Source organism: Felis catus, chromosome F2, assembly GCF_018350175.1.
Source record: "Felis catus isolate Fca126 chromosome F2, F.catus_Fca126_mat1.0, whole genome shotgun sequence".
Taxonomy (NCBI): domain Eukaryota; kingdom Metazoa; phylum Chordata; class Mammalia; order Carnivora; family Felidae; genus Felis; species Felis catus.
Window position 1 is genome coordinate 6508098 of NC_058385.1, and position 27141 is coordinate 6535238.

General features: G+C 47.1%; 1 protein-coding gene across 4 annotated transcripts in view; it reads left to right on the plus strand.

Annotated features, from left to right (window-relative positions):
• The window catches only part of RGS20 (regulator of G protein signaling 20), an 87573-nt gene that overhangs the window by 45535 nt on the left and 14897 nt on the right, over positions 1-27141 (plus strand). For 3 of the 4 annotated variants that reach the window (XM_045050262.1, XM_045050266.1, XM_045050263.1), the window contains one exon: positions 22065-22213. The exons of the other annotated variant lie outside the window; for it this stretch is intronic. In XM_045050262.1, coding sequence (XP_044906197.1) covers positions 22065-22213 — 149 coding nt within the window. The remainder of the gene's footprint in view (positions 1-22064; positions 22214-27141) is intronic. 4 annotated transcript variants of the gene reach the window in all.

Here is a 27141-nt window from a genome sequence, read left to right on the forward strand (position 1 = left end):
AGTGGAGGGGTGGGGGCAGAGAGAGAAGGAGACACAGAATCCAAAGGAGGCTCCAGGCTCTGAGCTGTCAGCACAGGGCCCGACGTGGGGCTCGAACTCATGGACCGCGAGATCATGACCTGAGCCTAAGTTAGACGCTCAACTGACTGAGCCACCCAGGCGCCCCCAAAATTGTGCACTCTTAAGAAAAAAACGTTAGAAAGACAGACCAAAACTTCAATTAAAGACAATCTCCTATAGGAAATGAAGTCAGAGGATCTAACTTAAGTTTCCTTAAGGTTCCTTAATGGTATCCACCATTTCTACGTTTTGCATTTTCGCATTAGGGGGAAAACTTAGGGACATTGAACAAGCCTCAAAAGTACTAATGAACAAGGGCCAGAGGGAAACAAAAGCCTGTGTGTATAACTTCAATGGTAGCAGCTTTCGGAGGCTCAAATTGCCTACAACCTAAAAGCTTTTTTTTTTTTCCTTTTCAACGTTTTGGGTTTTTTTGTTGTTTTTTTTTTTTTTTTTTTTTGGGACAGAGAGAGACAGAGCATGAACGGGGGAGGGGCAGAGAGAGAGGGAGACACAGAATCGGAAACAGGCTCCAGGCTCTGAGCCATCAGCCCAGAGCCCGACGCGGGGCTCGAACCCACGGACCGCGAGATCGTGACCTGGCTGAAGTCGGACGCTTAACCGACTGCGCCACCCAGGCGCCCCCCTAAAAGCTTTAAATAGGATGGGAGCTTGCTGTCATTGTCACAGGATGAAAAAGTCTAACTGACCACGGATGGAAGTCAAAGTTTGAGGACCCAGTGCTACTATCCACTAAAGGATCGTGGAGAATTTTCTATGTAGGAAAGTAGAATTTGTGAAAAAGAAGAGGAAAAAATTGCCCAGATAGTCCTGGAAGGAGTAGAGAAGAGTGGTTAGCTACTTACGAGCACAGGTTTTTGTACACTTTGGTTATCCTTAATTTTCACGTCCATCCGCACATTTCACAATCTATCTGCTGTGACCGGCGGAAAATTCGTTCTTCAGCTAGCAAATCTGATGTCCGTAAGATTTGTGGCCAGCATAAACCATGCATTAGGAGAGCCCCAGCTGACTGGACCCGAGTGGTGGAGGCTTCCACGGCCCTGGGTGAGGTCTTACTCTCACTTGTGATTAAAAAAAAGGATGCCCTGTCCTTAGCATTTCCATAGTTCCAGCAAATGGTTTTTGGGGGGGTCGGGGGGCATGATCGGAAGCTTCATTACAACTGTTATTCATTGAAGACACTTAAAATAAAAATGAATGTCACTTTAAGAAACCTAATAACCTTTACTAAGCACATTTGAGAATAACTTTTCTGTATATATACCTTTTCGGTATAATACCGAACCCACCAAAATTAACACTGTTGTAACATCCTTTAACATCTACTTAACATTTAACATCTGCATCATTTAACATTTGCTAACAAAATACCACCGCAACAGAAGTTTCTTTTCTCACAGTTTGAAGGCCAGAAGTTCAAGATCAAGGTGTGGGCAGGTTTCGTTTCTCCCGAGGCCCCTGTCCCTGGCGCAGCTCGCAGCTCTCTTCGGTGCCCTCACGTGTTATTCCTTCTGTGCGTGCTCATCCTCCTTGTCTTTGTCCAAATTTCTGCTTCTTATAAGGATGCCGGTCAGATTGTATCGTGACCCCACTCTGCTGGTCTTATTTTAACTTACTCACCTCTTTTAAACACCCTGTGTCCAAATGCAGTCACGTTCTAAAGTAGTGGGGATTAGGACTTCAACATAAAAACTGGGGAGACTGGGGCGCCCTGGGTGGCTCAGTCAGTTGAGCGCCCGACTTCAGCTCAGGTCATGATCTCATGGTTCGTGTGTTCAAAGCCCCGCGTCAGGCTCTGTGCCTAGAGCTCAGAGCCTGGAGCCTGTTTTGGATTCTGTGTCTCCCCCTCTCCCCTGCCCCTTGTTCTGCTCCTACCCCCTCTCCCCTGCCCCTTGTTGTGTCTGTCTCTCTCTCTCTCTTTCTCTCTCTCTCCCTCTCTGTCAAAAATAAACATTAAATTTTTTTTAATTGGGGGACACATGGGGTGCCTGGGTGGCTCAGTCAATTAGGCGGCCGACGACAGCTCAGGTCATGGTCTTGTGGTCTGTGACTTCGAGCCTCGCGTCTGGCTCTGTCCTGAGCGCTCAGAGCCTGCAGCCTGCTTCCGATTCTGTGTCTTCCTCTCTCTCTGCCCCTTCCCTGCTTGCTCTCTGTCTCTCTCTCTCTCTCTCAAAAATAATAAACAATAGGGGCGCCTGGGTGGCGCAGTCGGTTAAGCGTCCGACTTCAGCCAGGTCACGATCTCGCGGTCCGTGAGTTCAAGCCCCGCGTCAGGCTCTGGGCTGATGGCTCAGAGCCTGGAGCCTGTTTCCGATTCTGTGTCTCCCTCTCTCTCTGCCCCTCCCCCGTTCATGCTCTGTCTCTCTCTGTCCCAAAAATAAATAAACGTTGAAAAAAAAAATTAAAAAAAAAATAAATAAAAAAAATAAACAATAAAAAAAATTTTTTAATTGGGGGACACAATTTAGTCCCTAACACTGACCATATCATGTTGTTTCTCCTTCGTCTCTGCCCGACTGCCTTCTCCACCCTTCATCTTTTTCACGTACTAACTTTGGAAAAAACTGGACCCGTTGCCCCATGGATTGTCCTACATCACGAATGTATTTGCTTCTTCCTCATGATGCTTAACTTGTTCCTCTGCTCCCTAAATTTCTGCAAACTAGATGTTAGATCCAAAGGCTGGACTCGACTTAGGTGGGTGCAGTGACTTAACTAGACCACTTCATGGATGGTGCTTGAACTTCTACTTCCTCGCATCAGAAGGGCACCGAGTCTGGATGACCAACCCCTGTTAGTGATGCTAAGAATGTTATTTCCTAGGGGCCTTTGTGGGTTTTTTTTAAGTTTATTTATTTTGAGAGAGAGAGAAGGAGAGAATGAGTGGGAGAGGGGCACAGAGAGAAGGAGGACAGAGGATCTGAAGCAGGCTCTGTGCTGACAGCAGACGGCCCGACGCGGGGCTCGAACCCACAGACCGTGAGATCGTGACCTGAGCCAAAGCCTGACCCTGACCCTGACCGACCGAGCCACCCAGGCGCCCCTCCTAAGGGCCTTTTGGATGCTCGGTAGGTCAGCTCACCATTCACAGAGCGGCTAACAGGCACAAGGTGTGTCTGGATACATTTGGCAGGTATAACAGGAGCCTTCTGGCCACCAAAAGGCCTTGACAGTATGAGCTCCAGGCCTGCCCTCTGATGCCCTGTCCCTCTGGAGGGAGTGCCTCCTTGATCGGCAGCCCCCTAGCCCCCTCACCCTCGCCCCTGCACGGCCTTTTCCCAGCTTCAGTTTCCCTGGCTGGCTTCGACAAGGAAGGTTGCGCTTCCCCCTCTGCGTGGTTAATCAGGACAAGTCTTCTGAGTTGAGGAAACTGTGGCACCTCCAGAAATGTTTCTGAGGAGACCAGATGTTCCCAGACCCTTGTCCTAGTATTGAAGGGAATCCGAGTGTGGCGAGGAATGGGGCAGGGGTGGCAATTAGGGGAGCAGAGAGGGGCTTTGTCCTTTTCCTTGTTGGGAGGATATGTTCCTTGTATCCCCTCAGGACCACAGAAGAAACTGGCTTCGTTCTTAACAGCCCATGCTTCGGACGCTTTCGTGAGTGAGGGCGTAGAGGACTTAAATCCACATCGAATTTCGATTCACATTCTTAGGGGTACGTGGAGGCACGTACAGTACAATACACGATACCCTCTGGGCTCTAGATTTAGTCAGCCTTCAAAACCAGAGAGAGGGGGGCGGTAGGCAGAAGACGGAACAGCGAGGGCCGATGTGGCACGAATTGCACTTCCGCACTGTCTTCTCTGTTAAATAAAATCCGAAATGTAACCCGTGAAGCTTTATGCGTTTCTGTTTCTCCATGTGCGCTCTGGGAACCACGCCTCCACTGTTGCATGTAGGAAAGACCGTGAACGTAATAGTCAAGATCACTTGTGCTTTCAACCAAGGAAACAGCTTGCGTTCCTGATCTTTGTAGCAACCCCCCTCCGTGTAAAAGCGAGCCCTGAAATGCTGCCACAGAATGTGACTGGCACGTTCTTGTGACATGATGTTTGGGGAAGTATTTTCATGGCACCTTCTTCTCTTTTTTTTTTTTTTTTTCCTCAAATACAGACTTTAACAAATTCCAAGCGTGTGAAGCGTCTGACTTTGGCTCAGGTCAACATCTCACAGTTCCTGAGTTCAAGCCCCCTGCCCCCCCCCTCCCCCCATGAGGTTCACTGCTGTCAGAAGAGCCTGCTTCGGATCCTCTGTTCCCCTGTCTCTCTCTGCCCTCCTCTCCCACCCCCCGCCAAAGATAGAAAATAAACATTAAAAAAAGACCTCTAAATGTTAGCAACCGCACACAGCTCTGGGCTATGGACGTAGCATTTCCTTCCAGAACCGGGCTGCCGGTCCCCACGCCGACCCCACCCAGTGCTGTGTGATGCCCTGTATCCCTCTCCCCCTGGCCACTTCGGAGCCCGCGTTCTTCGCGTGTACCCGGTTCCCCTGCCCCCGCACACCGCAGCTGCTGTTCCCCACCAGGGTTCTCCCTCCTATTTTTCTCCCCTGGGTATTTTTCTTTCCTTTTCTGATGTGTCTGGGCTCTAAGCCAGGGAATTGCTTTGTCACACCTAACCAGATTAACAGCTCGGATTAAATACCAGGCCCGGGGCAAGTTACCTCTGTCAAACAGCAGGTGGGACTGGCCAGCGGGCAAATGACTCGGGTCGGCTCACGACCTTAGCGCCAGGAGGTCAGGATCGAACTCACAGCCAGTGCTTTTGCTCTTTTGGACGTCTGCAGTCCCACAGACTGCCTTTAAAGTCAATTAAAGTAACAGCATTTTAGGGGGGCACCTGGGTGGCTCTGTCGGTTAAGCGCCCAACTTCGGCGCAGGTCACGATCTCATGGTTCGGAGGTTCGAGCCTCGGGTCGGGCTCTGTGCTGACGGCTCAGAGCCTGCAGCCTGCTTCGGAGTCTGTGTCTCCCTCTCTCTGCCCCGCCCCCACTTACACATTTTTTCTCTCTCAAAAATAAATAAGCTTTAAAGTATATATAAAGAGGGGCGCCTGGGTGGCTCAGTCGGTTAAGCATCCGACTTCAGCCAGGTCACGATCTCGCGGTCCGTGAGTTCGAGCCCCGCGTCGGGCTCTGTGCTGACAGCTCAGAGCCCAGAGCCTGTTTCTGATTCTGTGTCTCCCTCTCTCTCTGCCCCTCCCCTGTTCATGCTCTGTCTTGCTCTGTCTCAAAAATAAATAAACGTTAAAAAAAATTTTTAAATAAAAAAAAAATAAAATATATATAAAGAGAAAATAACAGCATTAAAAAGCTTTTAATTGACGTATAGTTGACACAATGTTACATTCGTTTCAGGTGACAAGACTACGTAAGGCAACGGCATTTTAGAAACCATCTCATTGGGGTGTAATGCACATACGGACGGTTTGCCCATTTAAAGCGTGCAGTTCGATGGCTTTTAATAGATTCAGAGCGCGTGGCAATCTCCACAAATCCGTTTCCCAACATCTCGTTCCCCAGGAGGAAACCACGCCCCCTAGCTGTCACTCAGCCCTCTCGCCCGCAGCCGCTAGCAGCCGCTGACCCACCTCTGTCTCTGCAGCTTCGTTAGGTATTTCCCCTGAAAGGCGTCCTGCCGGAGGTGGCCTTTGGATCCTTTGGATCCTGCTTTTTTCACCCGGCAGGCAGCGTTTGCACGTCTCACCGATGGAGCAGCATCTTCGGAGAAGAAGAAAAGCTTAGTGGTCACCTTGCCCCTTCAGGTTGCAGGTGGGGAAACCGAGGCCCGGGCCCGCCCGGGGCAGAGTGCCGGCCGGACCCCGTCCCCCTGCCCGGGCCTCGGGCAGGTCCCCGCCGGCCTTCCCCGGGGAACCCGCGAGAAGCGCTCCCCAGCTCCTGGGGGCAAGCTGAGGCACCTACCCCCCTCTTCTCTGGTCTCCCCGCTCCCGCTTCCCTCGGCTCTTCTGTTACCACCTGCGAGCAGCGGGAGCCATTTTCGGTTTCTAGATTTGTGAAGGCTCAGGTGCCAGGTGTCTGAGGCTGGATAAGTGGGGGCCTGGGTGGATACGGATACGAAGGTATAGGCTGGATTTGTTTATGAACTTAGAACACAATCTAAAGGCCTCCCTCCCACATTACTCCTTCTCTCTGTTACGCTAAATGCCAGTCAGTACTAAGTTAAGCTAATAATAAGAACGGTGTTAGAGTAGCACCGTCTAGTCTTCGGAGACCTCTGGTCTCCATTATCTCTCTACTACCTTCAGTAAATCGCCAGGTAGCTGGTGTGCAGATGAGGCAGAGGCCTGGGAAGATGACGCAGTAGGGTCCAGGCCACACCCGTGGCAAAGGTCAGAATAGAAGTAGCCTCAGACTCGAACCCCCTGGTCTCTCTTCCCAACACGCCCCAGGCCACCACACACACTTGTGGAAGTTCTGGAACAGTTGCTCATTATTTTTCAACGACTACTCTTTTTTTTTTTTTTTAAGTTCACTTAATCTCTTTTGAGAGAGAGAGCACAAGCGAGGGAGGGGCAGAGAGAAGGAGAGACACAATCCCACGCAGGCTCCACACCGTCAGCGCAGAGCCTGACGTGGGGCTTGAACTCACAAACTGTGAGGTCATGACCTGAGCCGTCGTCAAAAGTTGGATGCTCAGGGGTAGCCTGGGGTGGCTCAGTCGGTGGGGCGTCCCTTTGGCTCAGGTCATGATCTCACGGTCTGTGAGTTCGAGCCCCGCGTCAGGCTCTGTGCTGACAGCTCGGAGCCTGGAGCCTGCTTCTGAGTCTGTGTCTCCCTCTCTCTCTGCCCCTCCCCCTTTCATGCTCTCTCTGTCTCTCTCTCTCTCTCTCTCTCTCTCTCAAAAATAAAATAAAAACAAAGTTGGATGCTCAACCAGCTGGGCCACCCAGGTGCCCCCAACAACTATTTAAGTACCAGCCCAAGATTTGCAGGCCTTCCCCAAATAAACCTGGAATGCTCACTGGGTGTCTGATCCCAGTCCCCACCGAGGTGGTCACCTTGTGGTCTGGCTTCAGCGGAGCTGCTGTGCTCTCTGGAGCTCACTGTGCCATCGGCAGAACGTCCCAGCTTCTCCACGGCCCTTGTCTCCACGTCCCAACGTCTCCACGGCCCTTGTCTCCCTTCTCCCCCTGAAATCTGGCTCCTTCCTCAGACAGCACGTCTCCCGCCCTGGCCCTGGTAATTGCAGCCTTTTTCTGCAATGCGCAGTGGGGGAGGGGCAGCAAGAGGGAGACACAGAATCCGAAGCAGGCTGCAGGCTCTGAGCCATCAGCACAGAGCCCGAGGCAGGGCTCGAACCTACGCACCACGAGATCATAACCTGAGCCCCACTCGGGTGTTTAACCGACTGAGCCACCCAGGCGCCCCTGAAATTGTACCTATTACTTCCATCCTTAGAATTAAGACAGGGGTCTGTGGCCACTTCCAAAGCATTCTTCCCTCAAAACCCTACCTCTTAAGTTCCGGCACGTGCTTCAACATGGCTGAACCTCGAAGACCCGAGGCTGACTGAAACAAGCCAGACACCAAAGCACAGATCCTGGATGATCCCACTTATTGGAGGAACTTTTGAGACAGAGAGTGGCATGGTGGTTGTCAGGGGCCGGGGGTGGGTGGGGACGGGGAGTCAGTGTTCAACGAATTCAGAGTTTCAGCTGGAGAGGAGAAATTTCTGGAGACAGATGGTTGGACAATAGTGTGAATGTACTTAGTGCCACTGAACTCTACACTTAAAAATGATGAAAATGATAACTTTTATGTAAATTTACCACAATTTTAAAAAACACGTACTTCTCTTGAAAGCATATCCTTGGAGCCTGCTTCTGCCCCCTTTCAGCCATCTGTGCAGCCTCTGGTCCCTGCTCTGGAGTAGAAGACTCCAGCATCTGGGTGCCATTTCCCCTCCAACACTGGCCCTGTCATCACTCCTGATCTCTTCAACTTGCCTGTAAATGACCCGTGCCACCCTCTGGCCTCTCAGCTCCTTAATTTCTCGGTTCCAGAAGTCTCTTCCTCTCCCACACCTCAGCCCTCACTTATGTGACCATCCCTGGAGTCAGCCGTCCCCCGCTGCTCCGCCTCCGAAACCCCGTCCCGAAACCCACGCCCATGGCCCATTGGCTCACTCTGGCACTTCTCCATCAGTCCTCTTGGAGAAATCCGAGGTCCCTGGTCTCTGAGTTCCTTCTCATCCCCCTGACTCACGTGTGCTCAACGCCTTCCACCTTTCATCATTCACCACCCTTCCTGCGTGTTCCAGGAACGTGCCAGTGTCATTCGTATTTGCAATTCCTTCTTAGAAGCACCCCCAACATTTCTGTGTGCCTGCCTCCAAATCGTTGGTCTCATCTCAGGTCCCCCTCTCAGAGACCTTCCCTGGCCACTACCCTCATCATGCTACAGGGGGGTGTCAACCCTTTTAGCATCCTTTAGCACATCTCGTGCCCGAAGTTTTCTTACCTGTTCGCTGTCATGGTTTTTGTCTGCTTCTTTGACTAGAACATGCCCCCGTGGCAGAGACGGTCAGGCTCACCCCGCGGCCCCCCACCCCCACCCCCGGACCGCTTCACTGGGGAGCTCAATAAAAGTGTGACCAGCTCAGCAGGAAAACCCTTTGAAAACAAACAACGTGGTCATATTTTTAACCTTTTGACCCTTTCTTTGCCTGATCCCCCGGATAAGTCGTCAAACAAAGACTCGACATATTTTCCACCTTTGAGAAACCGTGAAACGAAGCAGCCAGGAAGGATGTCAACCATTTCTCACAATGTCTTGTTGACAATGCCCCAGGATGCTGCGGCACACACAAAAATCGCGTGCAAGGCCACGATCACGCTCATTGGACTCCAGATTTCTGCCAAGAACTTTGTAGGGCTGCCGTGTGAAATGGACAGCATCTCAGACCCTCTTACACGCTTTAAAACACGCCTCCTCCATGACGCTCTCTGGTTCTTCGACATCAGGGTCAAAAACATTGAAAGCACGGGGCAGACCCCTGGCAGCGAGAGTGGATCGCAGAGGAACACGTGCGGAGGCGAGCGGAGGCGAGCCAGCACCTGCAGGCCCATGTGCACGCTCTTAGCTCTGGGAAGATTTCCCGCGAGCGCTCCCCTGCTTGGAGCCTCCTGGGCGCGGGAAGTCAGGACGCCCTGGCAGGTGGCAGACACCCGGGATAATTATAAACCTCTGTTCCACCCTCCTTCCATTCCCGTGTCTTCTCGGCTTTCCTGTTTTTGTGCTCGCTTTCTTTAAAACCATGCCAGACAGAGAGAAAAGCACGCCTATGGTTTGACGCATGTACCCCCTGCACACACCCCTGTAACCGGCATCCAGATTGTGGCGACCGTGCGCCGCAAGTTCCCAGAAACGTCCTCACCAAGGCGAAGCCCTGCTCTGACCCCTGACCGCACAGGACGGTTTCGCCAGGGTTCGTATTTTCTTGCAACAGCACCACGCAGGGCACCGTCTTTTTCCGTCTGGCTCCTCTTACTCCACGTTGTTGGTGAGATTCTTTTTTTTTTTTTTAATGTTTTTATTTATTTTTGAGACAGAGAGAGACAGAGCATGAGCAGGGGAGGGGGAGAGAGAGAGGGAGACACAGAATCCGAAGCAGGCCCCAGGCTCCAAGCTGTCAGCACAGAGCCTGACGCGGGGCTCGAACTCACAGACCGTGAGATCATGACCTGAGCCGAAGTCACTCAACCGACTGTGCCGCCCAGGTGCCCCTGTTGGTGAGATTCTTGTGTGTGTCGATGTGATTGTAGATCGATCATGCTCATTGCTGAGTAATACTCCATTGGATGCACACACCGCAATCTAGCCATCCCGCCATTGATGGACATTTGAGTAGTTTGAGGCTACTGTGTATAGTGCATCCAAGAGTAGCCTAGTAACGCATGCTTTTGGTGCACCTTTTCCGGGGAATGTGTACTAAGCACTGCAGCGGCTGGGATGGAGGGTGCACATGCGGTCAGCTTTTGTGGATTCTGGGAGTGTTCCACAGTGGTCGGACCAGTTTGCACTCCCGTCGGCAATGTGACCGCCATCACTTGGTATTTCCTCCTTATTTCAGCTGTTCCAGGCTGTGTCTGCAATGGTATCATTACACTGACTATTACATTAGGGACCTTGCTGTGAAAATGAAGAAAAAGCTAAACTTTTAAATGTCAAAACAAAAATGACTGGTTTTTCAAAGTTTATTTATTTTGAGTGAGAGCGAGAGAGCAAGTAGCGGAAGGGGCAGAGAGAGAGAGGGAGAAAGAGAATCCCGGGCAGACTCCACGCTGTCAGCACAGAGCCCGACTCAGGGCTTGAACTCACAAACCGTGAGATCATGACCTGAGCCGAAACAAGAGTCGGAGTGATCCACCCGGGCACCCCCAGAAATGACTGATTTTTATGGTTTTTAAATGTTTTTATTTTTATTTTTGGGGGGGAGGGGAAGGGCCAGAGAGGCAGGGGGACAGAGGATCCAAAGCGGGCTCTGTTCTCAGAGCAGAGAGCCCAATGCGGGGCTTGAACTCACGAACCATGAGACCATGACCTGAGCCATGGTCGGTTGCTTTAACTGACTGAGCCACCGAAGAGCCCCTCATTTTTATATTTTTGACAGAGGGATCAGGTGGAATCTGTTCATACATTGGGAATTAATTTCCTCTAAATGAAAATGGGCAGGTTAATCTATGGAGCCGCTGTGCTATCAATATTGTGCATGTGTGTGTGTGCGCGTGCATGTATGTATGTTCATATAGGTATGTCCATATATTTTGCATCTATTATTTCTAGTGCCTCCTATATGCTAGGCACTCCTATTCCACCATCATGGAAAAAAACACTATATTGATGTTTTGATGTAGGTTTCTTTTTAAAATGTTTGGGTATGGTGAACAGATGAGACACCCAACAATTGTTACAGGAAAAGAAATACCAGTTTAGAAAAGTGTGTCAAATTTGACTAATCTGGAATGCTAGCTAACATAGCCCCAGAATTCATATGAACTGTATCTTGACTACATCAGCTCTCCGGCCAGCCACCTTCCACAGCAGTTAGGTCCCTGCGACATAACAGACAAGAAACTACGAGAAGCAGACCACAGTCCTGCCCAGTTTCTGCCCATGGTCTTTGTCAGGTTTCTAACCCTGATGACCTAGCACTGTCCATGCTGCTTCCCTTAAACCTGTTCTTGGGGCGTCTGGGTGGCTGAGTCGGTTCAGCATCTGACTTCAGCTCAGGTCATGATCTCGAGGTTCATAGGTTCGGGCCCCGCATCGGGCTCTGCGCTAACAGCTCAGAGCCTGGTGCCTTCTTCAGATTCTGTGCCTCCCTCTCTCTCTGCTCCTCCTCCTTTGCGTTCTCTCTCTCTCTCAAAAATAAATAGACATTAAAAAAAGAAAAAAAGAAAACCTATTCTTTTCTTTTTTTTAAGTAATCTCTATGCCCGACATGGAGCTCAAACTCACAACCCTGAGATCAAGAGTTCACACACTCTTCTGACAGCCAGCCAGGTGCCCTCGATAACCTCTGCTTCGCTGCTCCCCCAGCCTCACCTTCCCAGCTATCCAAAATGAAAATGGATCTCCCAAGCAAAAGCACACTCATCGCAAAGTCAACTCCTTCCCTACCAAGTACCACCTAAAATAGTGTCTCAGAAGGAGTAAAAAAGAAAGACCATAGAGGGAGGAAGGGCAATGACGACTCTCTCATAGCTCCTTCCAGAATTTCACCCTTTTTCTAGTGAGCCAAGGCCAGAATGGAGGGCAGAGACTTCCTTCATAATCCAAGGCTGGAGACGTTACCTAAGGCACGCGGAGAAGTAGTGGGGGGTGGAGGTGAAAGGCATCCTGGGGACAGACTTCATTTGGCTTTGCCAGGAGTTGTGAGTGGGAGCGGCGGAGGGTGGCTTCAAGCTTTCGTAGACAACTGGAGAGGCAACAGCGTTGCTATCGAGACAGGAAGAGGGAGACCATGGGTAGGTTTGTCCGTTGAAGTAAGTTCGAATGTAGGCATTAATTTTTCCATGTTGCAAATATGTTGTCCTTTTTTTTCCCCTGTAATTTGCAGTGATTGCTCATAAATTCTTGTTAGAGGGCCTCTTCGTTGCTGAGAAACACTAAAAAGCCGGCAGAAGTTCTCATGCGCACCATTAATGACTGACTTGACACATTCTTTAATGATTTGAAGATTCCCCAAAGCAGCCCCACAAGCATTTCAATTCACATTCAGTACTTTGAGAGGTGCCTCTGGGCTAAGTTATCATGGGGAATGCACCCATCTACAATCTCCTTGAGAAATTCCCATGGTCTCCTGGGATAAGGAAAGCCCAGGATGAAGATTTCAATCAGTACTCGCAAGATGTTCTTGAACTGTTGGTTGGCATTAAGAAAGAACAACTTTAAACATGCATAATTGATTAATTTCCTTCAGATCATACTCTTACTACTTCTAATATTTCCCAGAAGCCATCATAAAAGTTGAGTTACACAATATGTTCATTTAGTAACAACAGAAAAGAAGCGAAAGACATGACTATTGTAGTCTTAAACTTGGCCGCAGCTATTTAAACAGAAGAGTAAAGATTTCCATGCAAAGTCACTGCAAAACAGATGGTAACATACTTAAGTACGTTTTTAAGAGGTGAGGACATGTGTAAGCATCCATCTGGAAGTGATTGTAATTCTAAAATGTCTATTGTTATTAGTACGCTTTCAGTTGACTTCCCCTTCTAGAACAATGAGCCGGTTTTGTCTTAAAATAGCCCCCAAATCATTCAGACAATAAAACCAAGACAGAAATTTTTGAGAGCTCATAGTTTTACACAGAGGAAGAGTTCAGATCTCCCACCAAAACCCATGAGCTACTAGAAACTGTTAGCTCTCTGGGTCATATAAAATAGAAGACACAGCTCTGGTTGGAGTTTGGTCCATTTGACCATGTCGAAGTCAGTGCAAGTAGCTTCCAGCTCTTCGTTAATCTTTCATGAGCTAGAATGAGTTGGACTTTGTGGTGATGACTGTACCACAGGGCAATGTGCCGCCATTCCCTCAGACTTGAAATTGGTTTATCTCAGGATCCAGCTAAAGAAAACAGAAATATCACTGTTGACCTGGGTTCAGCTTCTTTCCCAGTAGCTAGTAATAACGGGTGGAAACCTTCGATGGGCAGTGGGCCTGGTTGTGACTTACTTAGCATCAGGTGATCCGGTGTTACCGCTTGGACTGTGTGACTCAGAGAAAGCCGCGTTCTCCTGTTGCTGTTTTCAGACTAAGCAGCTAAGCTAACCCCAGGGAGAGCTGAGTAGTAAAATGGACCCTGCTGATTTCAGTTGGTCTGTTTGTCGAACTTCATGGGGTAGATTCTTGGGGTTTATTTAAGTTTATTTATGTACCTTGAGGGAGAGACAGAGCATGAGCAGGGGAGAAGCAGAGAGAGAGGGAGACAGAGTCCCAAGCAGGCTCCATGCTGTTAGCCCGAGGCGGGGCTTGAAATTCACAAGTCGTGAGATCATGACCTGAGGTGAAGTCAAGAGTCTGAGACACCCAGGCGCCCCCCAGACGCCCCCCAGACGCCCCCATGGTACAGATTCTTGAATGAAAGAGACATCCCATGGGGTTTAACCCCACTCAAAGCCAAACACCTTCAGAAATCGCCCCTTTCAGGTCCCAGAAGCCCGGAGCCCATCACACCGGAGTTGCATCTCCCTCCAACGCGTGTAAGGACGTTTACCAGTTCCCTTTCCCCAGCCCCTTCACTTGAATCCTTCTAGTTCTTCAGAAGTTAGGCACCGTCTGAGAGGGTCCTGGGTCCTAGCTCCCTCCCCTGCCCCCACCCTGCGGTGAGCACCCAACCTGAAGAACACACATTTGCAGAACCTGCGGGAGGCTGACACTCAGCCCTGCGCCACGTATCGAGCGCGCCCTGGGTGTGCTTGCCCCGCGTGTCAGGATCGAGGTGTAGACTATACGAGGACAGGTGGTATCTGTGAAAACCCGTCCTGCATCCAGGGCAAAATAATGTTAGACAAAAGCTCTTCCGGACTGCGGAAACTTAAAAGGCAGGAAGACCACAAGAAGGGTAAAAATCAGGAGCAAATTCTGCTAAGAACTCAGAAATGTTCCTGCAGAGAACAAAAAAACCGGAGTCTCTCTTAAGGCCGCAGCACGGAGAATGTTCCTGGAGTATCACCGCCGTTCTTTTCGTGCATCTCAGCGCCACTGTCAGTGGCAGCTCAGCGAGCAGTGGAAGTTAAATGACCGGAAGTGGCTCCTGAGGAAGGGAGCTTTGTTCCAGTCGCTTGAACGGGCTCGAAAAACATATCGGGGAAGGCAGGTATAGGGCATGACAGGAAAGAAGGCACAATTGGTGAGGGTGGCGGTGTGGTTAGTGCAAAAGGGGTCTCACGCTTGTTTGTAGTCCAAACCTATGACCTAGTAGGGTTGGTGTCCTTGGAATTCCTAAAGCGGTAAAATACCGGAAATAGTTCTCGGCCTTCTCCTCCCACCCCGTTTTGACTTCATTAGTAGCTTCTTCAGTGTGAAGGCAGAGAGAAGGCAAAACTCAAATCGGTTGCTTCTGCAACATAGGATGACAAAAGCGTCGCGGGAATGATGGAGTTGTTAGTCGCGAGGACGAGTGTCCTGTGCTGGGTCCGCCCCATTCCCGCTGTGGCGCAAGTGCCCAGACTAACAGGTTCTTGGATCCATTGACATTATGATCCCGGAACACGAATGGAAAATTCTAGAGGTGGCTACACACTGTATCATCTCGTTTATATGATATTCTGAAAAATGCAGAACTGTACGTAAAGCTACCTCTTTTTAAACTTCGAAGAAGATTACCCCAAAATCTCAATATATTCAGAAGTCGTAAAGTCAGGCTACATTTTCTAATCAGTGCAAAAAATATACAGATGCTAGTGACAGGCTAGTCAAGAAACTAAAAATAAACTTGTAAAATTTTTTTAATGTTTATTTTTGAGAGAGAGACAGAGTAGGACACAGTGTGAGCAGGGGAGGGGCAGAGAAAGAGGGAGACAGAATCCCAAGCAGGCTCCAAGCCCTGAGCTGTCAGCACAGAGCCCAACACAGGGCTCGATGCAGGGCTCGAACTCACCACGAGATCATGACCTGAGCCAATGTCAGACGCGTAACCGACTGAGCCACCCAGGCGCCCCTCAGAAGTTTATTTTTAAGGGGGACCTGGGTGGCTCAGTCGGTTACGTGTCTGACTTCGGCTCAGGTCGTGATCTGACAGTTTGTGAGTTCGAGCCCCGCATCGGGCTCTGTGCTGATGGCTCAGAGCCTGGAACCTGCTTCGGATTCTGTGTCTCCCTCTCTCTCTGCCCCTCCCCCACTGGTACTCTGTCTCTCTCTCTCTCAAAAATAAACATTTAAAAAAAATTTTTTACATAAACTTCTAAAAACCTTGGATAAAAAAAAATCTGAGCTGAAATTAGATTTGAGCTCTTTAGAATTCAACAGTAGTGCCACACATCAAAACTCATGGCTATGATCAAAGCAGTAATTGGATAAAAATGTGTAGCCCAAAATGCATTAATTAGAAAACAGCAATGACTGAAAATAAACGAACTACGAATTTAGTGCCAGAGGTGAGGAGAAAACTGACAAAATAGTTTTCAAGCAAGTAGATAAATAAAGAATAGTAGAAATGAAAACAGAAATTAAGGACATTTACCGTGATAAAAGTAAAAGTTCTTTTACCAGCAAAAAACAGGTTTATTCGAGAATAGCAGAAAATTGCAATGCAGGACAGGCAAGCCACGCAAAAAACCATAGGCTAGTCCAACAAAGGGGAATAATGTTATTTTATGGAGAAGGAGGAAGTTGGGGGAGGGGTTGTTTTGAAAATACACACATTTGAGAAAAGCAAGAGTTCATGGTGATGATGGTTTCCCATTGGCTGAGTTGCTGGGGTCGTCAGTTTCTTGTAGGAGATACAATGTGTATCTTTTCCTGTTGTGGCATGTAATTGATGATTCTTTCCTGTTAAGGAGTCTTCTGTTGGGGTCTGTAATTGGCAGTTCTTGCTGTAATTGACACTGAGCCATAAGGGGTGAGAGCTCCCCCTTCTGGTCCCCTGACTCGATTTTAGTGAGGTTTCCCTTTATTAATTTTCACGTGTGATTTACAGAGGGGTACTTGCCCAGAGGGAACATACTTCAAGAGCCAAGGTTTGTGATAGAAAAAGGAACTCAGAGGCTGTGTAGATGGATTTGGGATTGGGGTTACCTTCATGGGACTTAGTCCTCTCAAGTTTCCTTGTATATTGGTTTAACTCTTTAAGGGCCTGAACTGTCCCCTGATGGTAGGATCATTTTCTACGAATTGCTCAGGATGGTTTTGAATTTATGTCCCTTAAGGTGCTTGGTTCTCCTTCACTGGGATCTGTTCTATGAATCTGTATCCTTGCCCATGATTCTTTTTTTTTTTTATGTTTATTTTTGAGAGAGAGAGAGAGAGAGAGAGAGAGAGAGAGAGAGAGAGACAGGGTATGAGCAGGGGAGGGGCAGAGAGAGGGAGACCCAGAATCCGAAGCAGGCTCCAGGCTCTGAGCTGTCAGCACAGAGCCCAACGTGGGGCTCGAACCCACAAGCAGAGAGATCATGACCTGAGCCAAAGTCGGATGCTCAACCGACTGAGCCACCCAGGCACCCCAACCGTTGTCCATGATTCTAACAGGAGCTCGGGTCTTAGGCCTTAGAGATAAGATTGTTTTCATATAATACTTGATGTGTCATCATATTCCCAACATGCAGTTCAAGAAATGGCTGTTCTCAGAGGTTGGAAACTATAATGGAAATAAGCAGCTATTAATGGAATCCAACCACCAGGCTTAAGTTTACCAGAAAATAAGAAATAACCTTCCTGAGCTAATTATGGGTAGGTTAAAATTTTTTTCTAAGATACGTCTTTTTATCCCAAATTACTGAAAGACTGTGGTCAACATTAAGAGTTTGCCTTGGCTTTTACTTGAACTTTGAAGGAATTCTCTTCAATGCCAGGTTCCTGGGAATTTGGAAAAGCCATGTTTGAGTAGGATTATCCTTTGGTTAAGATCTAAATATTTAATAAATTGCCAACCCGTGTTATTCCCATTTCCTCAGGGTGAGGAAATGCCATAAATGATAGAATAAAGCATCTGAGGCCACTGACATTGGTCTTGCACTCATAGAACTCCTCAGGCAAAGGCAGCCAGCTACTGGGGCATTATGCCTGTGCTATGCTTGAGTCTCCCAAACAGACACTGAAGTGATGCCCAGCAGTCTATACCAGGCACCTACCGAAAGAAGAAGACAGTAGCCACGATGAAGAAGCGCTGATTCCATGTTAGCTGGGAAGAACAAATGGAAACGAAATGTGTACAGAGTTCTGCCACAGATACAATGAAGGCAAAGGAAAAAAAAAGATCCATGAAGCTAGTTTGGCCGATCAGACCGTATGTTGTCATATGAAAGACTGGCTGAGCTAATTCATACCCACGGTTTATTCTAAAAATCTTGTAAATAGGTCGAATCCATTTAATTCATGTGTTTGATGCTCAAAGAAAGACGCTGAAGAAGAACAGAAGTCAGAGAAGAAATTGCAAACATCATCTACCAGCCACTCTTGGAAGATTCCAGTAATTTTACAGGCAAACTGCAAATCGTCAGGACGAAAATAATTTCCTAATGAAGATAGATAGATAGATAGATAGATAGATAGATAGATAGATAGATAGATAGATTTTTAAAAATCCCTTATAAAATATTAACCTAATCCATTTCAGCAGTATAATATAGGAGTAACCATCTTTTAGACCCAAGAAGAGTTTACTTAGTAAGGGAAGGGTGATTCAAAATTAAGACATTCATTAATTTAATTTACTTCATCAACTATTCAGAGGAGGAAATTCATATTCTTAATAGATTCGTATTCTCAATAGATTTGTAACTGTGATAGAATTCAACATCTTAAATTTGAAGAGTAAATTATTAAAGAAAATTTTCAAGCCTACTGAACTGTAGAGAGGAAGGTACAACACAGTCCACGTGTTAATGACACAACTTCAACAATTATCAACATGTTGCTGATCCTTAACATTCAGATTTTATTAGCATTGTTTGCTTTTTCTCACACTCTCCTGTTCCACCACGGCTCAGCAGGGCATAAATCGTCAAGGCTAACTGCTCCCTCCACCCAACACTCCAGCGTCTAGTAATCGAGTGAAAACCATTCATCTAGGATTTCATCATTCATCATCAACTATTCATCTAGAAATTTTGGAGCTAAGAGGGGATAGGTCATTTGTAGATTTTATAGGAATAGCATATATTTCTTGTTTATCCAAAGCTTTAAGTGATTCAAGATGTCAAAATTATTGAACCATCATTCATCATCAGCTGTTCATCTAGAAATTTTGGAGCTAAGAGGGCATAGGTCATTTGTAGATTTTATAGGAATAGCATATATTTCTTGTTTATCCAAAGCTTTAAGTGATTCAAGATGTCAAAATTACTGAATCACATGTAAGGTTTCCAAGAAACCATACAAGAGATTCTAACGTTAAATGGAGGAAAAATTAAATACATTATGAGACCAAGTTGAAGCTACAAAGATGAATTGAAATGTGGAATACTGAGAAAAGAAAGAATTATAAGTTAGGAAAATGGTTAACAACCATGACTAGTCCAATAGAAATACTAAAAGAACATAATCATCAAGTATTATTCAATGTGGAAGAACAAACTAGAAACATGTTCCAACTGAACCCCATGCTGTAAATTTTAATATCGTCTCAGCAACATACACTTCTCATCTTGTCTGATGAAAGACTTCCATGTTCAAAAGAAGACAATGTCTTGGGGCACCTGGGTGGCTCCATTGGGTAACGTCCGACTTCGGCTCAGGTCATGATCTCACAGCTCGTGAGTTCAAGCCCCATGTCAGGCTCTGTGCTAACAGCTCAGAGCCTCGAGTCTGCCTCTGATCTGTGTCTCCTCTCTCTGCCCCACCCCCGCTCACACTCTGTCTGTCTCTCTCAAAAACAAAATAATAAACATTAAAAAATTTTTTAAAAGAAGACAATGTCATATATATATATATGACAAAAGTCCAGCAGTAGGTACATGGATAAGCAAATTGTGTACCTCTAGACAATGGAATACTGCTCAGAAATTTTTACAAAAGGAATGAATGATTGATACACATAACCCATCGCAGAATAGTTATGCTGATTGAAAGAAGCCGGACAAAAAATATTCCATTTGTATAAAATTGTTTGAAAATGCAAATTGGCATATGGTGGGAGAAAGGTGAGTGATGGTCAGAAGCAGGAGAGAGGGGCCAGAGGGAGGGACGCCCACGGGGTGTGAGGAAGGTTGCAGTTGATAATGTGGTCTGGATTGTGGCAGCGGTTTCACAGGCACGTACATGCCGAAACTTACAATTCTATCCCTTAAACATGTGCAGACTGTATGTCTGTTACACCTCAATAAAGCTGTTTTCAAAGACGTGTAACAGACTTCGATGACATTTGCCTTTGATTTCTAAAGACTATATTTAGCCACGAGCAACCAGATGATGTTCTCTCCGCGTTTGCTCCCTAATTGTTAAAAGTCTTCCCGAGATTTAACAAATGAGGCATGTACAAACAAATGAAATATGTTAACTAATAAGATAGGCAGGCACAACTTATGTTGTACTATGTAAATGATAGAAGGAAGTTCGCTTCAATCCTTGAAGTTATCTTCTCCCGGAAACCCCCAGCACACATGACACATGTGGGCAAAGGGCTGTCATTAAAGAAGACAAAGGTGGGGTGCCTGGATGGCTCAGTCGGTTCAGCGTCCGACTGTGGCTCAGGTCATGATCTCACGGTTCCTGGGTTCGAGCCCCGCGTCGGGCTCTTGCTGACAGCTCAGACCCTGGAGCCTGCTTCGGACTCTGTGTCTCCCGCTCTCTCTGTGTCTCCCCGGCTCATGTTCTGTCTCTTGCTCTCTCTCTCTCTCTCTTTCTCTCAAAAATAAATAATAAAACATTTTTAAAAATTAAAGAAGACAAAGTTACCTAATAATACTGCTACTTTCAATATTTATGGAACCTCCTGGCCAGTGAAATAAGACCAAGGAGAGGAAAGATGCTTGTACTTGGAAAGGTACAGAAAGTAAACAGGCAAGTGTGACTATTTATAGACAGTATAATCATCCAACTAGGAAACCCAAGAGAATCAGTAGAAAGAATTCATAAGAATACTAGAATTCATAAGAGAATTCAGCAGGAAGGCAGGTATAGAACACTTAGCCTTCCTATGCACCAAAATAACTATTTAGAAGCTTGCTGTTTACAACAGCAGCAAAAACTAATCTATAACATACTCAAAATAAACCTGTCAAAAATATGCACGACTTATTGGAGGAAAGCCTTTAAAATATACAGAAGACGGGCTCTAAATGAACAAATATTTCAGGTACTGATTGGGGAGACCCAGTGTTGGCAAAGATGTTGGAAACATAGTCCCTTGAAACCTACTGACATTACCACCTCATAATCCTTTCTTCTTCTGGGAAGCTATTGGGATTTTTTTTTTTTTTTTTTTTTTAATGAGGCAAGTTGCATCAGTATCTCTTAGAAAATAACAATTACCACGACGCCTGGGTGGCTCAGTTGGTGGACCGACCAACTCTTGATCTCAGCTCAGGTCTCGATTTCAGGGTTGTGAGTTCAAGCCCCCCCCAAGTTGGGCTCTGCACTGGGCAGGAAGCCTCCTTTACAGCAGGTGTCATTTCCCATAAATCTATAAGTTCAGTGTGGTCCTGATTAAAACCCCAACATGGTATTTCTGGACTTTGAAAAGCTGATTCCAAAATTCAACTGGATGAAAAAAGACCTGAATAGCCAGAAACAATTTTTTGTAATTCGTGAAGAGAACTTCACCTCCCCAGTGTGAAAACATACACTGAAACTATAATAATTAAGGCAAAGTTCAATAGAATATAAGAATAGGTCACAGTAGGAAGAGGTAAATCTAGTGTTGGAGTAGAGTAACACATGCAGAATTTAATCCCAAAGGCCTCTTTAAGGTTCTTTAATGTAGCTTTGGTATTTTTTTGCTTCTTACTTCACCAACAATTGAATGATAGTATCAAACGCAAAAGCACACCCAGCAATTTCTCATTCTTCCCCCGCTTTTTTGCGTGTCTCCTTCAACCACTCTTGTGGTCCTCGGGAAGAGGAGAAGTTGAGGGGCATAGACGTGCCTACAGTGGCCTGATCTCCACTGAGGTGGGCCAAGGAGACCGTCCCTGCAGATGCCAGGATAGGTCGGAGCAGGCCACAGGCCACAGCCCTCCCTTGCTTCCTGGGAATAGTTGCCCAACACTCACTAGCAGGCAGAGGCCGAGGGCTTTGCGCATACCCAAGGGGGGTAGCTTCTTCAAGGTTTTGCAGCTAATTAAGACTTGACTGTCTTGTCAGTGGGGTCTCAGGACTTGTGGCCTCCCTCTTGGGACAATTCCTCCTCCTGCCTGGGTAGCATGCCTGACATCTCGGCCTGGCTTCCTCCCACGTCCGTGTTCTGGCCTCGTGGACATCCGGAGCTCAGCTGTCGGCTGGGGCTGCGCCCCTGTGGTTCAGCCCGGAGGGACCACCCAGGCTGAGAAACACCCTCCTCGTAGACCCCGCCGCCACGTGGTCACGTAGGTGATGTGAGTGTTCGTCTGACGCCCCCCACTGACCCGGGGGCGTTAGGGCGGGGACCCTCCACTCATCAGTCTCTTCACAGAGCTTGGCAGGTGCTAGACATGCGTGAATGCTGGCGATACTCACGGATTAAAAGCAGCAGGTTTGGCCAGAATTGGCGGAGATGACGTGGGGAGAGGCACGGTGCATCTTCTCAGCGGTCCACACAGCGGACTCCCTGGCCTTGTGTGGCGGTAACCGCCCCCTCCCCTTCTTGCACTGTTGCAGCCCGTGGGATCCGAGCGGACGGAGGTGCGGAAACGGCAGATGCCCGCGGCCCAGGAGACCACCGGCCCCGCGCCGGGCCAGCACGGAGCGGGGAGCCGCGGCTCCAACGCCTGCTGCTTCTGCTGGTGCTGCTGCTGTAGCTGTTCCTGGTAAGCCCTGGGCCGCTGTCGTCACTACGCCGACCGGGAGGGGGCGCCCCTGAGTAGTGCCAGCTTCCGATTCCTTCTAGACAGCACTGCGTGCCTGCCGCTGATACGGGATCTCTGAAGGACGACACGCACACACGCCCAGACACACACACAGAGACACAGACACACACACAGACACACAGGGACACAGAGACACACACACATATACACACAGGGACACAGAGACACACACACATATACACACAGGGACACAGACACACACAGAGACACAGACACACACATATATACACAGAGACACATATATACACACAGGGACACTTACACACACACAGACGCACATACACACACACAGAGACAGACACACAGGGACACAGACACACACACACAGAGACACAGACACACACACAGAGAGACACAGAGACACACACACAGAGACACACACACATATACACACAGGGACACAGACACAGAGACACACACACAGACACACAGGGACACACACACACAGGGACACAGAGACACACACATATACACACAGGGACACAGACACACACACACAGAGACACAGACACACACATATATACACACAGGGACACATACACACACACAGACGCACATACGCACACACAGAGACACAGACACACAGAGACACACACACACGGACACAGAGACACACAGAGACACACACATATATACACACAGAGACACAGACACACACATATACACACAGAGACACATATATACACACAGGGACACATACACATACACAGACGCACAGACGCACACACAGAGACACAGACACACACACAGACACACAGGGACACAGACACATACACACAGAGACACAGACACACACACAGAGAGACACAGAGACACACACATATATACACACAGGGACACACACACGCACAGACGCACACACAGAGACACAGACACACACACAGACACACAGGGACACAGACACACACAGAGACACACATATACACACAGAGACACGCACATATATACACATACACACACACAGGGACATACATGCATATACATACACACACAGAGATACATACATATATACACATACACACACATAGACACATACACACATATATATACATACAGAGACACAGACACACACAGAGACACACAGAGACACACACATATATACACACAGGGACACACACGCACAGACGCACACACAGGGACACAGACACACACACACAGAGACACAGAGACACATAGAGACACACACATATATACACACAGGGACACACACACAGGGACACAGACACACACACACAGAGACACAGAGACACATAGAGACACACACATATATACACACAGGGACACACACACAGGGACACAGACACACACACAGAGACACAGACACACACATATACACACAGAGACGCACACATATATACACATACACACACATATATACACACAGGGACACAGACAGACACAGAGACACACACACATATACACACAGGGACACAGACACACACACACAGAGACACAGACCCACACATATACACACAGAGACGTACACATATATACACATACACACGCATATATACACACAGGGACACAGACACACACATATACACACAGAGACACACACATATATACACATACACACACATATATACACACAGGAACACATACACACACAGACGCACATACGCACACACTGAGAGACAGACACACACACATACACATACACACAGAGATACATAGACACATTCACACATGCACATACACGTACACATATGCACACACAGAGACACGTACACACCCCTATACACATATAGACACATACACACAGAGACACATACATACACACAGAGATACATACATATATACACATACACACATACACATAGACACATGTGCACACACATGCACACACATATACACATACACACATATATACATATACATACACACAGAGACACAGACAGACACACAGGGACACAAACACATGCACACAGAGACACAGACACACACATATACACACAGAGACACACATATATACACACAGGGACACATACACACACACAGATGCACAGACGCACACACAGAGACACAGACACACACACAGGGACACAGACACACACAGAGACACAGACACACACATATACACACAGAGACGCACACATATATACACATACACACATATATACACACAGGGACACACATGCATATACATACATACATACACAGAGATACATACATATATACACATGCACACACATAGACACAGACACACATATATATACATACACACAGAGAGACACATAGACACACACATACACTCATATACACACATACACAGACACATACACACACATATATACACATACACAGAGACATATGCACACACACAGAGACACATATATACATATGCACACACATACACATATATATACACACAGAGACACATACACACACATACACACACTCATAGAGACACACACATATGCATACACATACACACAGAGATACACATACAGATACATATACACATATGCACATACATACATACAGACATATACACACATATATACACAGAGACACACAGACACACATATATACACGTACACAGAGACACATGCACACTCACACACACAGAGACACATAAACACATGCACATATGCACATACATGCATACATGTATACACACAGACACGTATATACACAGAGACACATATACACATGCACATACATATACACATACATGTATACACATACACACAGAGAGACACATATGCAGAGACATGCACATACATACACATATGCATACATGTACACACATGCATGCACATGCATACATGCGTGCACACACAGAGACATGTACACACATACATGCATATAAACACACACGCACATACACAGAGACAGACACATCCACACACATATACACACACATACGCACATATACACATACATACACACATGCACACATGCACACATATGCATACACACACACACACAAAGGGGCCACGTATCCTAGCTTTTAAGGGACTTTCTATTCAAATCCCTGAAATCAGTTTAGTGTGTTAAACAACTAAAGAATAATCTAAGGCGGTTGGTGATAAAATATTACTTTGGGGGCAAAAACAGTAACTAGATGGTTAGAAAGGAATGAACTCAGGCACTCTACTTGGTAATAAAGGCTTGATAGAAGTGTTTGAAGTCACGGTGGGTCTAAAAGGTTAAGTAGAGAGAGCATGGATTTTTATCTTCTGCCTCTCTTTTATCAACTTCAATTTTTAATAAAGAGAAATGTCAAAATCTATGCTTAACAGAGAGAAGAACGTAAAAACACAAGATAACTTACTGGTACAGGAAGATACACAGCGTTTGCTTAAAAAGAGAGAGACACAACTTGAATATAAAATGTCCTTGACCATTTGAGTCCCTGTTAAAGTTCTGGAGAAGTGTATACAATTTACACCTAGAAATCGTAGGAACTTTAGGTGGCATTTCTGAAATCGTGACTATGAAAAGTGCTTATTGCCCACCAAATGTGTGCCTGACTTTAGGCAATTAAAATTATTGGAAATTAAGTTATTGTAAATTTATGTTGAGCCAAGACCTCACTCCCCAGTGGAGAAGACGACCAGGTGACAGTGTAGCTGATCGAGAACAGTGACAGGACCGTTATAACTGGGGTAAAGCCAGTGGAGGCTGAAATTAAATGTCCAGGAGAGTTTGATCTCTTGCTTGATTTGGGCCGGCGTTAACTTCCAGAAAGTTCCGATCTGGTAGATGGGAGCCGGCAACACGACACTCCAAGGACTGATGGAACCATGGTGGTGGGTGGTTGGTCTGTACAGCAGGTGGGAATATGGGGGAGATGGGGCTGGCAGGAGCCAAGCGGTCTGGCTTGGTCAAGGCAAGGCTTCAGCCCCGAGGGGCGTCTAAAGGACTCGGCTGGAAACTGGAGGAGAAGCACGGGTGGCACACCCTCCACACATGGGTATCCAGGGAGGATACCCGCCAATGGTGAAGGGACTACGTTTAGGCCCCACCTTCCAGCCTTCACTCTGCTAATCAGTTTCAGTGAGCTAATTAAAGCTGATTGTGCGAGAGACGTGCAGGGATATCCCGGTGTGGGTGAGACCCCCATTTACCCCGTCACCCCTCCCTTCTCTGCTGCTTTAGAGGGACACGGAAGGCTGAGACCATGGCCTGCACAATGTATGGGACTGATGGAGTAGACACAGCGGGTGGCCACAGGTCCCAGAGTAGGCTTCTACTGGCACCGGCCACGGCAAATAAATCATAAAGCCGTACATAGGCATCATCGCCCTAGCCAACACTTCCGTAGCACATATTGTGTGTGTATTTAACAGACAACGGAGCAATGAGAAACAGTGTTGAATTGTTCAGTTGTGCACCCGAGACTGATACAACACTGTATGTTAATTATAACTTTGACTAAAATAATATAAGAGAGCAGTGTCTTCAAAGAATGGAAGAAAAGTAATGAAAACGTCAGTCAAACTATGATTCAAGAGTGTGGAGAACATAAGACATTTTCAGACATACAAAGGCCTAGAGAGCCAACTACCTTCAGACCTTCCCTAAAAGAAATAAGGAAGGATATACTTCAGGAAGAAAAAGGGAACCCAGAGGGTAGTCATGGGAAACAAGTAACAATGATGGACACAAGACTGATCAAATATAGCTATAAAATGTCATATTTAATTGTGTGTTAAAAAGTGTCAGTACAGGGGCACCTGGGTGGCTCAGTCGGCTAAGTGTCTGACTCTTGATTTCAGTTCAAGTCATGATCTTGCAGTTCGTGAGTTCGAGCCCCACGCTGGGTTCTGCACTGACGGTGCAGAGCCTGCCTGGGATTCTCTCTCTTTCTCTTTTCTCCGTCCCTGCCCTGCTCGCACTCTCTCTCCCCCAAAATAAATGAA